At 39.7% G+C, this 17,953-nt stretch overlaps 1 protein-coding gene across 4 annotated transcripts in view; it reads right to left on the bottom strand.

Annotated features, from left to right (window-relative positions):
- DCLK2 (doublecortin like kinase 2) overlaps nt 1-4,623 on the bottom strand; it is an 88,961-nt gene extending 84,338 nt beyond the window's left edge. For 2 of the 4 annotated variants that reach the window (XR_014692260.1, XM_084516782.1), the window contains exon 1: nt 3,761-4,622. Coding sequence is in view for 3 of the 4 variants with exons in the window: in XM_084516782.1 (XP_084372908.1) it covers nt 3,761-4,193 (433 nt within the window). In the remaining variant the exon portion in view is untranslated. Of the gene's footprint in view, nt 1-3,760 lie in introns of all 4 variants that reach the window. The other 2 variants (XM_084516783.1, XM_084516784.1) reach the window with 1 other exon arrangement.
- Between the last annotated feature and the right edge of the window lie 13,330 nt (nt 4,624-17,953).

Genomic DNA, 17,953 nt, shown 5'->3' with positions numbered 1-17,953 from the left:
TACATTTTTAAAGAAAACTGAAGGATTTAGACAAATAGTTAATTAGCTGATTTTGGTATAGAATAGAAATGAACTATTATTCCATTACTGTTATTGAAGACATAAAATTGTGCAAGCAAACTACTACCCAAAAGTGAAGTATGCAATGTCAGACAGTGGAGTTGCATAACAATACTAGAAGACATTCATAATATTCCCAAACCCCATCCCCTCTCTGGATCAGAAAGAGCATCAGAAGCCAACACTGAAGTTCTTCACTCATCCCATTCTAAGAAAGCAATAGAAAGATGTCAAACACATGATCCATAATGTTCATTGATGTACAAGGGGCTAGAAACATAAATGAAATTTGCCTAAGACTGGACCAACAGAATATGTTTTGTTTTTTTTTTTGCCTGTTAGATCCAGTTAAGAAAAGCAGTATGATTAAAATGAAGCTCGTTAGTTTTCAATAAAAATGTGACCAGATCACATTTATTACCGTGACTCAATCTGTAATATTTGAAATCTACAATACATCTGCGCATTAGATATTTTTCCTTTTAGAATGGTAAACAGTAAAACAGACTGCCAAATACACCCAAATCCCCCAAAACATGCATCAGTGACTCAATTCAGCCAGTCTGGACTATTACAATATAGAATCTGATACTGCCAACTTTTGTATCTGAGACAGACACTAACCTGATAAACAGCTAACAGGCCTTATAGAGGTGCCTGCAGAGGCACATCAGTGGCCAAGAACAACACATGTAGGCTCAAGTTGGGGAATCACAGAATCACAGAATTTCTAGGTTGGAAGAGACCTCAAGATCATCGAGTCCAACCTCTGACCTAACACTAACAGTCCCCACTAAACCATATCCCTAAGCTCTACATCTAAGCGTCTTTTAAAGACCTCCAGGGATGGTGACTCCACCACTTCCCTGGGCAGCCTGTTCCAATGTCTATCAACCCTTTCAGTAAAGAAGTTCTTCCTAAGATCCAACCTAAAACTCCCCTGGCTCCACTTAAGCCCATTCCCCCTCGTCCTGTCACCAGGCACGTGGGAGAACAGACCAACCCCCACCTCGCTACAGCCTCCTTTAAGGTATCTGTAGAGAGCAATAAGGTCGCCCCTGAGCCGACCGATTAAACTGAGAAGTTTAATACTGATCTTGTTGGCTTGGTAAGGGTGGCCAAGGACTCACCTTTTGCTCTCTTCAAAGAGCTACCATGAATAAATCCGAGCTGCTGTGATTCCATGTACCCTTGCAGTAGCACTAATGATATATAAGCAAACTAGCCAGATAATTAGGCATTGTGTCAAGTAGCCATGTTTGGTCTGGTGTTCAGCCTGTAGCTGGCATGTGTAACAACACTTTAACATTCCCTTCCTTTCTGAAAATTAAAAAGCGACACAACAAAACACCATTCAAAACTATTTCTGGTATTGCAGTTCAAGAGTTTGCATATTACCAATCTTCAAGTACTTGTTAAAGAGCAAACGTTCAAGCTTGATGTGCTGCAAAAAAGTGAACTGTAAAAAAGAGGAAGCAAGCAAGGAAGAAACAAACAAACAACTCACCCTCTTCCAGGATCTCAAGAACAAAAAACAGCCGGCAAAGAATTCAGAGAATTTCAAGGAATTATGGATTCCCTGTTTGTTTGCTTTCTTCCCATCACTGTATATGGCAATTAGACTTACACTGGTAAAGTTTTTTGGGATGATAATTGGAGCACATACTAATCCAATTATAATGCTACAGGATTTTCTTAAGATTCCTGAGAGTTGTGTTGGTCATGGATAGATGACTAAGTAATTAGGACTCTTTTTTTCCCTTTTATTTTACACAGAAAGCATGTAAGTGGCATTTCAGTTGTGACATTTGCTTTGCTTTATTCTTCCAGTGAAAAACAATGACAAAGGTCACTCTTTCAATGTATTTGAGAGACAGGAAGTCAGTTTCTGCTTTCAGTTATTAACTTAAATAGAGTTGTGAGACTATAAACTGCATTTACACATCTGTCTAGCAAGTCACTGCCTTTTTTTTAAAGCCACAAAAACTTAAGAAGCATTCCTTCTGCAACATTTTATAAGTTGCCCCAAGTTATCATTAGTTTATCCAAGTTTTCCTTCATCTCATTTTCTTACCATCCTCACACCATTCACACCAGCTTCTTCCTTTTTTTTTTCTTTTTTTTTAAAAAAAAAAAAAAAAAAAAAAAAGCTATTTCTAAAAACACTGGCTGTATCATGGAATAGTTTCTGGTTGATTTCACATTTATTTTACCACCACAGAGTCAGTTTCTTACTCTGCAATCATTTCATGTTTTCTCTGTTTTGACTGCCTTATATATATAGTTATATATATAGAGAGAGAGTTATATATATAGTTATATATATATATATAACTGCCTTATATTGGATCAGGGGACAGGACTTTCCTCAGGCATTGTCACCACCATGAAGTGCACTTTTCTTTTTTTTTTTTTTTTTTTTTTGAGTTGGACCTTCTTGATGAAGCAAATGCCAAAGCCTCTCCCCTTTTGCATCATCTGGCATTGCTCGTCAACAAATTAAATATCTGCAAATCAGCTACACCTGGCATATAGGCCCACTGGCTGGAAGACTGCAGTATACATGAGATACCTGAGGAGAAACATTAAGTGCAAATCGCTTATGGGCCTTACATTGTGCACAACAGGACCAACACATTTTAAAAGATAATTTGTATAACGCTGAATTTAAATTCTATTTTAAAATATCACAAGAGAACACGAGAGAAGTTGCCTTAGCTAGCACATGCATGTATCCACTGGAAACTTGGCTTGTTGTGTACGTGTGCCTGCAGAAGCCAAGCAAACCTATACGCCTACCTTGAGGTATCTTGTCCCACTCCCAAATATGGCGCCCCAAATACACCTGAAATATTTTACTGCTTCAGACTTAAAAGGAGCTGTGGATTAAAATGGAAGCTACACAACAGGCTTGCAAACACTGTAAGTTAAGCTGGAAAAAAAAAAAAACTCAAAACAACAAACATTCAAATCTTATCTGCTCCTTGTCCACGTAATTCTCATCGCATACAAAGAAGAGGTGTACGTTTCACTCTGAAGTAGCACTACTGGCCCCATTTGGAAAGTAGTCAAGTGCTGCTCTACTCACACTTGCAAGGTCTATGTAATCGCTGCAGCTAACTTCCATTATCAAAAAACACCGAGGGCCAACTCCAAAAAGCATCTGATTCTTTAAAATGCTGTTGTAAGTCAGAAAAGGTAGCTAATTCCCCTTAAGAACACGGACTCTGATCATGTTTGAAAATGGGACTTCACACCAGCTTGTTTTAGCAAGTGGGAGGGTATAAACATCCCTTTTCACAGCACAGGGGCTTTCTGTGGGAAAGCTTAAGCCACCGTGAGGCATCAGTGACAGCGTAGTAACAGCTAGGGAACTAAATTAACACACTTCTCTCTCCCACAAACGGCGATGACTGCAAGGCAGCCAAGAACTTCCCTGCGGATCTTGGAGACGAGAAGTGTCCCCGCTGCCTACCCACCACCACAGCCAGCCCCCCGCACATGCCCCTGGGTCCCACTGCGGACACGAGGCCTGCCCCTGCCTCATGGCCCCTTTAGCCCCCCAATTTCACCAAGGGGACCCCCTCAGCCCCCCAGTCTCACCAAGGGGACCCCCTCAGCTTCTTCGAGTGCCCGCAGCCCACCGGGCCCCATGCCACCTTGCCACAGCAGGCAGGCCCACCAGCCACAGCCCCCTCACCTTCCAGCAGCTCGTCCAGGCTGGTGAGCTTCTTGCTGCCGTCGATGGTGTAGATGGTGCGGACACCCTGGGGCAGGTTGACGTTGTCCGACAGGGAGCGGGTGAGCTCGGCCAGGAGGGCGTCGAAGGAGCGGAAGCGGTCGGGGGAGATGGCGTAGACCAAGCCCTTGAAGTACTTGTCCCCATTGCGGTAGAAGCGGGCTTTGCGGGCTTTCTTCTCCGAGCTCAGCGCCTGCAGGGTGCGTGTCCGGTAGAGGCTGCAGTGGGCGCTGTGCGCCGGGCTGGGGATCAGCCCGTTACCCCGCGGCCCCCCGCCCGAGCCCGAGCCCGAGCCCGTGCCCGAGCCCGAGCCGCCGCGGCGGGGCCCGGCGCGCTGGTGCCTCTTGTCCCGCTCGTCGAAGTGCTCCAGCTCGATGCTGCGGCTGCTCGCCATCGGGCTGCCGAGCCCCGCCGGGCCCCGCGCTCGCAAGGGCTCCGGCCGCCTAATTCAGCATCCCCCGCCGGCAGGGCTGCGGCCACCTGCCCCGCAGTCGCTGGCTCCGCCGCTCGCCGCCGCCGCTCCCCTGGCACACAAAAGCATCCCTCACGCCTCGGCTCGGCGCCTCCCGGCGAACGGCGGCGGTGGGGAGGGAGGGAGCGAGCGCACGGCGGGGGGCGGGCGGCTCGGGGGAGCCCCGCGGCCGCGCCTCCGCGCCGTGCCCATACAATGCGGAGGATGCCGGGCGCGCTGCTCCCCGCCTCGCTCAGCCCCTTCCCTACCGGGGAGAACCGGGCCGCTCCCGGCCCCGCCACCGGCCGCCAGACAGCGCGGGGAGCGCCCGGGTCCTCCCCGGGCAAGGGCGCTGCTCGCTCCCGCCGCGCACCGAGAGCAGCCGCCGGCCGCGGCCCCGGCGGGAGGAGCGAGCGGCGGCCCCGCTGCTGGCGGCCGCCGGGCCCTAGCGCCGGGCTGCCCGGCACGGCACCGGGACTGCCCCCGAGCGGGGAGGGGGTGATGAAGCCGGTCGGTCACCTTACTGGGTCACTAGGCTGAGGCTGCAGGCTGCTGTCTTTTCTGTGCGGGCCTCCCGCAGTGCGTGAGCTCCGCAGAGCTCCGCATCCCTGTGGGTTTTAGTAATAGGGCTAGAAGGGGTGGCCTGGGTTGAACCAGGTTGGAAATGAGGAGACATCTCTTCTCAGAAAGAGCAGTCAGGCACTGGAATAGGTTGCCCAGGGAGGTGGTGGAGTCGCCGTCCCTGGGGGTGTTCAAGGAGAAGTTGGACCTGGCGCTTAGGGACATGGTTTAGTGGGTGACATTGGTGGTAGGGGGATGGTTGGACCAGGTGATCTTGGAGGGCTTTTCCAACCCTAATGATTCTGTGATGCTCTTCTTTTGATTGTGGATACCACCATGGCCTCCATTTACCTACCCGCCAGGTTTCCTGCTCTCTTAGAGGAACCAAATCAGCAGTAGCCCAGTGATAACCTCCTCAAAGGTAACCTCCTAAAATGGCTTTAGTTCAGTTTCCCCACATGGCTTTTAAATATTCCCTATGTTGCTCAAGTCAAATTTACTGTAGGTAGAAATGGCCTACAGATGCATCGAAATGGATGCAGGTTCAACTTTTATAAATAATTTCATTTAATTTTCAACTAACACTCAACATATTTTCTTGTCTTGACATAATGTGTATTTGAAAACAAAAGGTGCTTACAACTACGTACAAGTTTTCACTTTTTTTTTCAGGTCTTTCTCTTTCTTTGAGAAATTGCAGTTTTGGTACCTCATTACAGGTGGTCCTAAAGTCTGCTCTTTTGTCCAGGTCCCATAAAAACCTTTGTACATTCTTTATACTACTAACTCAGTGTCAAAAGGAGGTACTCAGTTTGATTCTTTGTGTTGCAAGTGTAGGTTCGGCATGTGGAGCTTTTCTATACAAAAAAATAAATCGGGAACTGAAAGACATACAGGAGAGGTTTATGAAAGTCCTTTTCACACTTAGGACAGAACTTTGTTCAGTAGAGAGAGACGTTCTACAAAGCTTAGATGTGGTTTTGTGTCTGTGAGTAGTGGAAAAGACAAAAGATTTGCTTACCTGTTTGGTTTTGTTTTAGTAGTTTTGGAAAATAACTTGCCATACTTCCTATGGATATATTATTTTTCACTTCTCATATTTTGAAGTATCACTAACTTAAAGCACTATCTCACCATTATTGCTGGAATTATTACAGAGTGGATTGAATATCTAGCTACAATATTCCTAGACAATACAAGGAAAATGTCAGCAAATCTCACTTTTTCTTGAAGTATCAACTTCTGTGATGCCTGGAAAGTTCCACAAGCAAAGGGAATTGATGAACCGCAGATCTAGATTATCCCCTTGTGGTAGAATCAACAGAAGGAACTGAAGTAGTTTTGTTACAGATAGGGCTCAGACTACTGAAAGCAGAAATACAGACCATGCCTAGAAACTACAAGAGTCAGTGAAAACTTCCTAGACTGCTTCTGATGTGTGGTTTGTAGTTCTGTTTTCAGGCAAAGTTAGAAAGTTTAAACTCATCTGACTAACTGCTCCAAAGTGGATTGGTGTCAGCTGTGAGGCTGCATTATTCTAAATACCATTTAATGGTACCACATTTCATGGGTGTGTTTCACCTTTGTGGTTGCAGAACAAGTCAAATTAATCATTTTAAGCCTCAACTGAATATTATTTAGACAAACTTTTTTTTCCTTTTCTTTCTTTCTTTCTTTTTTTTCTTCTCAGTTTGCCCTAAGGCAGGCCACAAGAGCTCAGGGACATTTAACCTGCCCCCTCACACACCTTCTGTCTCTTACCAGCTGTTAACTATTGCCCACGCCAATCTCCTACCAGCTGTTAACTATTGCCTACTATCTGTAGTGCTCAACAGGGTGTAGAGGATTCATGCAGGCTAACATGTAAAACATACATGTGAATTAATGTATTAACTGTGGCAGTGACTGAATTTAGGTTAGGGAGTTCAGTGTCAGGACAAACAATTTATTGGTTTTGGGCTGCTTTGCTGGGTGGTCATTTGCAGGACGTGCTCTGACTTCTGCATTCTGGAGATGGGATGAGGGGAGTTTTATTTCTATGGTAAAGTAAAACTAAAAGGGAATTCTTATACATTTAACCAGGGAATTTCCCTCTTCAAAGGGAGTCCTCACTACAGACTGTTTTATAACATCTGTACAACCACAGCATTTTATAGAGCATATAAACAAGAAATTAACTTCTGGCCTCTAAAACTCAACTACTGTGTTAAAAGGCTATTTATGGCTATTGCATGTATAACGGAGAGCTGCATGTGTAACTGTTGAAGAAATGCCTGGTGACACCTGAAACATGTTTCTACAACTTGTCTTCTTCCTTTTCGGTTCTCTGCAGATATTGTTTGTATTTTTAATAAGCTCTCTAATATCTGTGTGGGATTGGTGCTTCTATTCATAAATGTGCCTTTTCTTTGCCACCTCATTTCCCTTAAAGAGCTGTCTGTAGTCTAACAGATGTTCTGAAAGAATTTCAGAGGTGAGAGTCAAAACTCTAAAACAACTCAATTTGCTGCTTAGTTACATTTGCTTTTATGCATGGGAAAAACAGTATGCACAATGCAGTCCTATATGGAATTGAGCTATGCAATCCCATTGTCTTCTTCCCACTTGATCTACACAAATACGGTTCACAAAATAGCAGTTCACTTACAAGCATGCAAAGTTACAAGTATAATTTTACTTTGGTTATGAACTGAGATCTCCTGACAACATAATGAGTTAGTTTATCATTCATTTTTGGGATATTCTCATTCTCAGAATAAATATACATTTCCCATTTGAAAACAAAAGAGTGTCCAGTTTTAATGTCCACCTAATTAATCAATTCTCCTTTCTGTTTTGCTTTTTTTTTCCCCCCCCATATGCATAGAGATATGCATAATCAGTTCATGGTTTAAATCTCTCCCTGCATCTTATCTGTTTTGTAACAAGTAACCCCCCTAAAAAAAATGCTAAAAGAAAGTCAAAAAGACTTTGCCATCAGACACAATGTCTTTTCTTCTTCTGTTACCTAAACTCATTAGTTTCCTGATTGGAATCGGTAGAATTCAAGTTATGTAGCACATTTAACTGCTGAGTTATCAAAATCGAGTTCAGAATTGTAGTGAACCATGTATAAGCATGTTAGAAGAACATTTATGTATCTGGGCTTTGCATTCAGCGTACTGTATTCACCTTGAAAATGATAATACATCATATTGCTAAAGAAGAAAAAAATTGTGTAAGCTTGGCATCTGTTAGCTCAAGACTCAAATGTTCCTTGAATAATTCAATAAAAAAATGTTTATCTGTAGCACCAACAATGTCAAATTTGAGTATTTAAACAACAAAATTGTTACTTGTAATCATTTATTTTCAACTAAGAATGTCAAAATGCCTTTAAAATATTCATTCAGTAAAGCCTCGCAGCATCCCTGTGAGATGTTATGCCCTACTTCATAGACCCATAATATGGGAAAGCAACAGTTTAAGGAACTTGCCTAAGTAACAGAAAAGTCAGACTGGAACCAACAACCTTCTCTTCAACCCCATTCTTTTAAGCTCAACAGTGTCTCTATGAATCCCATGTAGAATACAGTATTGCTTTTAAAATGGCAGATGCAAATGTAAGCAACTGTACAGAAACAAAGCATAAAAAGAAGTAGAGCAGCACAGATAGATAGGAAAAGATACTTTAGCTTGAATCAGTAATAATTCCCATATGCTGCATGCTTGCTTGTGTCAATGCTTGTTGATTAGTGGGAATGTCAGTCTGAGGCTCATTAAATATTGAATTATCTTAATACATCTCAATGTATCATATTTAGAGAAACATTCAAATCCAGTATCAGTAATACTTATCTGTATTCAAAAGACCTCAGAACTGTTCATGTTTCAACAGATTACACACAAATACCATACAGGGCTTCAGCTACGTGTTAAAGAACTTGTACACTGGCCAAAGGATTCCCTTGCCCTTAAATATATCTTGAATAACATTATTTCTGAACATCTATGTAAGAGTCCTGAAAGTAGTAAAAACCATATGAATAAAAACTTTATAAAACTGATCTTGAACTCAAAACACAGAAATGTAGAGATGGAAAGATGTTCATGGTATGCTCTATTTCAATTTTCTGTACCCAGGAAGACTCAACTGCACTGAAACCATTCCCAGAAAACATTTGCACGTCCCGCTTTTAAAGACACTTCATATGTGAGATTTCTTATCAACCAGTAATGTGCTCAAAGGAATGATTTTCTTAATATTCAGTTATTTTCTCTTTCAGATTAGTGTTTTCCTATGGAACTTCTCTAGCACTTAGCTTTTATTCAGCAGAATCACTTTTGTCCCATTTTGCTGTCTTTCATAGGGGAATGGATAAGAGGAGAAGGATGCCACTTCCATCCAGAGCAGTATGAATGAAGTTGTAAAATTCTCAAAAGAAGTAAATACTTCATGTAGACCTAGTCTTTGTAATATCATGAACATCATGGAAAATAAAAGTTACCCTCCCGATAGACTCCTACTGAAGCCACCTGGGATCTGAATCTTTTTGCGGTCCAGTAAAAATCAGTTCCTATTTGTTGTTGCTTAGTGCCATGAGGTTCTGATCCTCACCCATTCAAATTTGAACTGATTAAATAAATTGTGTATGTGTTTATGATATGCACAAATGCCTAATTCCCAGAACCTTTCCTGGCAGATTATACGAAGATCTTCAGGTTCCTTTTCCTGTCAAATCCTCCAGATGTGATTCAGCATTGCCTTGAAAAGGAAAGTTTCCAAATAAAAACATACAGAATGTGCAGCTGAAAGCTTAAAAAGGAAGAGGCATTAGAAGAACTGTAAATCATACTTCTTCATTAGTGAATCTGCATTGCAAGACATTTGTTAATTTTTCTTTTTTCTTTTTTTTTTTTTTTTTTCTTGCCAACTGTTTAAGACAGCTACATTAATTAATATCAGTCATTTAGGCTTTGCATATGACAAGCCAAGGTTAATCAGAGGAACCCCAACTATCTAATACCACTGCAGCTAGACAAAAATAAAAATAAATTAGTATTCTTATTGAAGAGTAGAGCATTAGTCTGTTATCAGATTATATATCTGAGAATACAAATAGAAATACAAAAATAGACATTGTAATGCAGTTACCAATTTAACAATTCAGCTTATATAATTCAAAAAATATTAAGACATTTTGAATATTGGAGTTAGCAAGACTGCTTGGTATGTTTTATAGGAATTAAATACGTTATATATTCTAAGATTGGGATCTCAGTATAATTTATCTCCAAAAAACAACAAGAGAAAAAAAAAAAGGCATGATTTGCAGACAAAGAAATGCCTTGTATTTTTTTCCTCTAGGAAGAAGTCATTGGGGCTTTTAAAACATATCTAATACTGTCTTCCTGTTAACATTATCATCATTTTTTATATTATCCTTGATAATTTTAATTCCATCTGTTGCTGTTTAATATAAGACATCAAAATTCCGTATCTTTAGTCAAAATGACAGTCTGGCTAGTTGCTGTATGTCTAATTGAGCAATCCATGATCCATGACTGAATGGATTGTTTCATCAGTTCTCTTACTTTAAAGTTTGATTAGCCACACAGTCTTAAAAATAGGGGAAATGTAAGATCTTGCAAACAAAACTGAAGATGTATGTTATTTCAAAGTAAATTAATAACAAGAAGATTCAAGTAAGTTTTTTGAAGACTGATGCTAATGTTTGTTTGGTATAGTGAATTACCACTACACTTTAAATGAAAAATTGTGCTTTCTGACACAGCTACTTCAGCAAAGAGAACTGAAGTTCACTGATGACCAAAACCTGACAATATACTGACAAAACTAGAGATGGAAACAACAATATAGAACAATACATATTTTGCAACAAATGAACTGCTAAAGGAATTTTTGGAAACTGTAGTTTTATAATATGGTGGTTACTGAAATGAAGCCAACTACAAAAAATTCTCATGTATTCAGCCTTATGCCTAGATGTTTCTTCCCACCAGCTGGGGTTGCTGCCTTTGTTTTTTCAGATACAACCAACAGTGAAGTTATGATGTAAATTGGATGCGTGAAATGACCTCCAAAAATGAGAAAGGGCAGGAAGCTAGGATAGCATATTCTTCAGCTAACTTTGAAAACAAAGCTGTTGTGCAATGCAGCTCTATGCCATTAACTAACTTTTTAGGTCTGTCAAGAAGCAGGCAATAAAATGACTAGAGAAAGAAAATAAGTAATCATTTTTTCTAGTTGCTTTCTCCCAGTCTCACAAATGATTTCACTGGCTTCAGGGGTATTGTCATCCCTTACTGTTAGGATAAAAATATTCCAGAGGAATAAGGAGAGTGTACAAATTATATCTTTTGATAACTCTATCAAATTCCAAGAAAAGGAGACACAACGATGCCTTGTGTCAAAACAAACAAACAAACAAACAACCCTCTAAGTTTAAGTTAATTAAGGTAATCAAATTTAAGATCAGAGTAGCTTATTGACAAAGAAAAAGGCAATAAGCTTACTAGTCTCGTGGTACAAAGCGTAAAAATAGGTGATTTTTGCTTGTGGGAGACAGAGGCGTAATGAGAAACTGACTTCAAGAAAAACATATGAAAAAAAAAACTTAATTGAATATGTGAGTTTTAATATCTAGTTGAACTATAAATTTTACTTTCCAGGTTTACTTTTTGGATGAATTTTTTTAACTCTTGAATCAAAAATGCCTCTTTAAGAGGCACAATTAATGTAGCAGAGAATGATGACGTTTTACAGAAATACCTTGAAGACTGCAGAAACAGTGGAATAAAACATAGAAGTAAAGGTGTAAAGTCATACATTTAGGGATTAATTTATACTTCAAGGTGTGGGTGCACCTCTTGGAAATAACAGAAAGGAAGAAAGAGCAGAATGAACTATTGATTAGAGTTTTCTTTGATCTGCTAACATGATACAGATGTGAGAAAGGCAAATGTAATCAGGAATATCAAGTGAAATACTTAATTTGAAAAAAAAAAATGTTGGGGGAGCCTCTTTCTGATCATGCAATGATTGATTGCAACTGAAATTCTGATGAAGGAGATTTAAGCTGTAATTCTTTGCAGAGAGGAAGCAAACTACTGTGGATGGTATTTGTTGCTATGGCTAAAGTGAGCAGTGGTGTATGTGCATGCATCTCTCTCTTGGGAAGCCTCATGCCTTGCCATTGTTACTCGGTTGTGGAAGTCTTAGGTAACCGTGCTATAGCTGGTACGAGACTGCAAAGTGCGTGAGACTTTTCTTGTTTTGTACCCTACTAATATGCTGATGGACATAACTGAGAAGGGTCTGGAAATCACTGATGATAACTTCATAGCATTTTTTAAAGGCCTATTACCCAGCTAGGTATGGAGGGGTACTGTGAGTTGTATCCCCTTAGGATAGTGATTTCAACCTTTTTTTGTTAATATATGCTACACACACGTTACTGGTTTCAGCTTAGAGCTCTGACAACTTCTGTTAGAGAGTTGCATCTAAAGAGAAGCATTATTTTGGAGCTGAGAGGCCAAACCTAACCCTGCCCTTCTTGGTTTGTGCGACTGCTTTAGTAATTACAGCGTGGATGTTTTAATGTATGATGTCAGATTTTCTAGAGAATGGCATGCTGCTCTTTAGTTCTTAAGTAAAGGCAAAGGTTTCAGTTGAACTTAGTGAAATTATTTCTGTTCAGTGGCACGCTATAAAACGAAGTTCAATTAATGGTGTCAGTTCCTGTACAGAAAAGAGCTAGCAATCATTTGGCTTTCATTTTGTAAGAATATCGCCTTAATTTTTAAAAGGAGATCAGATACCATTCAGTGACTATTCCTTTAATCTTCATGTACTCTTTCTGTAACAGTGATACTCTAGCTTGTACATTTCAGTATTCTTTGTATCTTTGACAACAAATCCATACATTTGACTATTTTCTGCCAGCACAACCATTTATATTAGAGGAGAATTGTGTCTCTCAGCTGCTACAGCCAGCATGGTCAAAGCTTAGTCTGGAAGTCTGCCAAATTGCACTTTTGGCCTTAATAAAATAATAAACTGTTGCTTTGGGGCTTAATTGTTGGCATTAGCATTGTTGTGAATATCACCTTTATTCTCTACAGATGACTTAGACTGAGAATATTGTTACATCATGACTTCTCGATTTACCGTTTCCTTTAGGATCACTCATCCTGACAGATCTGAGGAGAGGAAAAGAATTTGTTTTATCAATAAAGAAGACACAAGAGGTAAGGAGGTAAGTGAGGGAAATTTGGTGAGTTTCTCAGGTTCTGGTAGTGTGAATGGGCTAGAAAGTGACAGCTGTAAAGCTAGTCATGTCTCTTCCAGAAATGGTAGGGGTCTGTTCTGCTTTGCAAAAAATAGGAAATAATATGGAATTCAAGTATTTTACATAGATTGTCAACTGTAGCCAGCTATTATTCTTGAGAAGCCAAAGCCTTAAACTAAATAATTTTAAGGTCAACCATGAATCAGTCAGGAATAACTCTTGGTCATACATCCAGCTGAAGGGCACGTGAAGCTAGCTGCTGACAAAAGAGCAAGTATGACTATAGGCATCAAGTAACCTTGAGCTGTTCCAGAATCCAGAAAAGTATTTGCTGAGGTCTGAATTTGGAAAGAAAGTAATAATTCTGACTTTTTTTTCCCTGCTGAAGTAGAAAGGTCAGACGCTAGGGTTTAGTTCCAAATCAAGCCTAGAGAAATTTTAGGAAATATGCTAGCTCTTACAGGTTTAAAACAAAACAACAACAACAAAAAGATTTTCAGCATGTGTGCTACTTTATAGAACAGAAAACTGTAACACTTGGAAACTAGTAGTTAGCCAGAGCAGATGACAGGGAATTAGGCTATTAATCTGCTTAACAAGGACATATGCCAAAGTAGTTTAAATTGTGCTGGTTTGTAATTCTGCTCTTATATAAGAGGAATTCAAATTTAGCAAGACATACAGGGGTGAAAAAGAGTATGAGCATACAAGTTCATTCCAAGTCCAAACACAGTAACTGCCCTATTTCAGTGTTTTAGCCATTAATATACAGGCTTATGGTCCCATGTTAGCTGGGTTTACACCAGCTGGTATATACTGTATATTTGATTGGTGTGCAAACCTACATATGTCAAAAGTTACTCCATCTGTTTTTCTTTTCTATTGTCTGATCTTTTACTGGCACGATAATCATGAGTCTGCTGTTACCATATTATAAAAGTACTTGTAGTCTGAATTTATTTTATATTTTTTTAATAAATTGAACATTTTTGCAGCACACTGACTTTCATTTCGAATAGCAGGAAAACAATTGTGCTGTGGACATGCTAGAACTCATGCCCCTCTGATGCTCTTTTACTGTAGAACAGGGTATTCTCAGAGGATTAGTAATGTTTGAAACTGCAGGTTGACGTTATTTGGCCTTGGAACATCTATTAAAGAATATAAGAATAAACTGTGGGTGAAACCAGTATAGGGAGTTAATATTTCACAGAATGATTTTTATTTTTAATTAGAGTAGAAAATGGTAGTACCAATGTTTCACTAGATTTTATTTTCTGTAATTTACCTACATGTCTTCAGAGTGGTAATAGTTTTGCAGTAGCAGAAATGTTCATGTTTTGCTTCTTTGTCTACAGTAATGATAGTTCCTTGCTTTTCAGGTAAAACATGATTTAATCTGGACAGTGAATGTCTGTGCAGCTAAATGCAGATGTGACTGTATGCAATGCAGGTGTTCTGTGTATGTTTAATATTGTTAGCATGAATGACAGCAGCAAGCTGAATGAAAACTAAGGGTATATGTGAAGTTCAGTTGAGTTGACAGCATATGTTATTTTGTATTCAATACTATTATTCCCTGTAATAGCTATATTAAACTAATACATGCGTTGCAACACCTGCACAATCATGCTTTTATTTTGCTGCATAGGCATATACAGAATGATAAATGATTATTACAATTCATCACCAGTTTGGATTAAGCTGTTGAGTGAGTACTGGATAGCTAGCCAGCTGTCTGGAGGAGATAAACCAACAAATTTAGCTGCCCTTGTATTACTTTGCACCAGAGATGAAGCCTGCAATTTTTTTATACGGTTCTGAGGCTAGCATGTTTACAGGAGTCAACCCCAAGACATTTTCTCCAAATTTGCTGTCAATTGACTGTTAGTCTGTAAAATGTAATATTACAGCATGATAAATAATGCTGAGCCAGCTGCTGAATGGTGAGGGTCTTGTCTGGATATGAAGAAAATACCATCTTCTGACAGCCGTATGCATAATTGCAGAGGGGGAAAAAGGTTGTACTGAAAATCGGTTAGGTCAGATTGTTCTGTATGATGCAAGCACTGCCATCTCGTGGGTAATTCGAGGATGTCAAGAATTCTAGGTTATTTATTTATTTAAGAAATATATGTTTTATATTTATTAATATTTACAAGAAGAAAATGTTAGTGTTGTTATAGGCAAGAAAAAAATGTGAAAATAACACAATTTCCAAGGATAGGGCATGAAACACATGGTTCTGTAGCTAATCATGTATTTGTATGATGTTATGTAGCTTAGTTGCTTCTTCCTCTTGTTATCGTTTGTAGGCAGGGGAAGATGTTTGCTACCTATGACATTTAACAGTAACAAAAAGGAATCTTAACCTCTCATTTCCTGGAGTACAATTATTTGTCTGTCAACACAAAAAATAAGGGGGTGGAGGGGAGGAGAAAACCCTTGGTGTCTTAAAGAATCCTTCTAGAATAGATTGCTTGACTATTATATCATTACATTTCCATCACTGAGAAGTAGTTTGTGAGCTATTGCTGCCACACTTAATATCAGTCCTGTTGTGGACTAGGCTGGTTCAAAACACGTTGTTGGATATTCCCTGAGATCTAGGAAGAGTTATGAGATGTGATCATGCACAGTCATAGGAATCTCTAGCTCACAAATTTCTGTTAAGCAGCTGTGCAGCTCTAGATAGCCATATCTATGTGCTTTTCTGTACTAAAAATAAAAGCAGTGTTTCATTTTGTGCAAGTCTCTGACATTCTCCATGCCAAAAAGAGTCAGGGGAAAGGAAATTTAGATATGTAGACATCAGCATAGCCTGCTAAAACTCATTAATCTAGACTTATTTTTCTGAGTTGCACAAAAAATAACACTTGGAAGATGTCAGGTGACTCCTTGTTGCTTTTATTATTGTTTGGGCAAATATGCTGGCCCTAGCTGAGAGTAACGAGCTGTAATAGGTGGTCTCCACATACATGGTGGGTCATACCCAGAGTTTACATTTAGAACAGGCTAGACAGAAAAAGGAAGGTGAAAAGGACAATTTTCTTCCCTTTAGAGAAGGGAATAAGTACCACACAGTACTTGATAAGATTCTTAGAGTTAGGAATTGTACCTCCTTTTTCCTATTCTGCATTCATCTTCCTGATTTTACATATTGCAAGCCATTTACAAAGGCAGCAAACAAATAAAAACCTGTGATTTATTCCTTATATAGATCTCGTATCTCCTACAGTAAGCTAAGTGAACAACTGTGTGGAAATAGTAGTTAAGCATTGTTATGGGAAAGAAAAAGAAATGTTACTGATTTATACTGTTGTGGAAGGGGATGTGTGCCAAGGTGAAGCTCTTCATGAGAGAACTGAGAAGTGGCTTGTAGTCATTAGATTAGAGCTATTTTGCAGGTTCAAACCAAGACAAGTGTGTTGGCTTGCAATATTTTGTTAATAATGTATGCCTAAATATAATAATGAATATGAATGTGAAGAACGGGGACCATGAACATTCAGACATCTTAAGTACTAATACTTTACTGCAGGTGTCAAGTACTTCAGTGCATTTCTGTTGAATGTGTCAGAATGTTTAGTTAGAACCCAGGCAGGGAAACAACAAAAAGCTTGGGGTGAACTAAAGGATAATCCTGAAGAATAAGGTAGAACTGGGGGCAGAATACATCTTAACCCCCCAAATTTGAACAATAACTATCTGGGAAGAAATAAGCCTGGAATTTAAAAAAAAAAAAAAAAAAAAAAAAAAAAAAGTGTAAATATTTCATTGAACTAAAAAGTTTGGTCTTGCTTTTGTTTTGTTCCTGCTCTTTCTCATGAAACGTGTCTTTTGTTTTTTTTTTTTTGGGAAAAAAAAAATAGTATGGATCCCTGTATTCACTTTTGGTCACAGTGCATGAGGGGAAAACATGTAGTCCAGTCAAGTCAGCTCTGTACTGATCACCTGTTGTTGATATTCTGGGTATGTCCTATATCTGGTCCCTATGTCCAGACTTTACAAAGCAACCAGTGAAGGGAGAGGCACCCTTGTTTGGCTGAGTATCCACAGAGAGAGATTTCGTAACAGCTACTACATACATGCTACGTACTTGCATCCACAGTACTTTTTTCCTGTTAATTTCTTTGTGTGGGTTATCTCTGAGAATGAAAGAATTGAAAGCTACTCCCTGGAAGGATAGAAATGCAGCTCTGAAGTCCATCTTGAAAGGGAGAAGGGGAGAAAAAAAAAAAAAAAAAAAAAAGACAGCTGAAGCTAGCAAGCATGGGGGTTTACCCTTGCAGGCTGTTTGCTCCTTGATAACTTTTCTCTGATGGAAAGCGAAGGGTGGGTAGGTATTACAAAAAAAAAAAAAAAAAAAAAAAAGCATAAAGTGCAACAGTTCCTTTTGAATGAGGTGTAAAGGCAGTGGGTTAATATAAATATAAAAGGCAGTGGCTTCTGCAACAAAGCTAGAGGTATGTTGCCTGAGAAAGATCTCTGTGCCTTCTTTCTGTTCTCAAAGGAAACATCGACTGCATGTGCTTTTTAAAAACATACAAAGGCTCCGACAGACATGTTCTGTTAGTTTTACCTCTGGTGCTTTAAGCTGCTACCTCCCCATCTATGTGTCTGCAGGTTACCTCTCCTGACAGCTCTTCAGCTCCCTCTGTTCCCTGCTGAAGGTACTAGCTGTGGTATTGTCTTTGCTGGTGAGCTAATCAACTGCAGCAGGCTCTGAATTGCAACACTTAAGTAGTTTCACAGATTTGCTCCTCTTGATTGTTACAGGGGAATATCTTATAGACAGGAAGATGGTAGGTGATGGTAACTGTTTAATCGAGTGCACTCCAGTTCAAAAGA

Source organism: Aythya ferina (genome assembly GCF_964211825.1).
Source record: "Aythya ferina genome assembly, chromosome: 4".
In the NCBI taxonomy this organism is placed as follows: domain Eukaryota; kingdom Metazoa; phylum Chordata; class Aves; order Anseriformes; family Anatidae; genus Aythya; species Aythya ferina.
The sequence above is the reverse complement of the archived record's forward strand: the minus strand, read 5'-3'. Positions and strand labels throughout refer to the sequence as shown.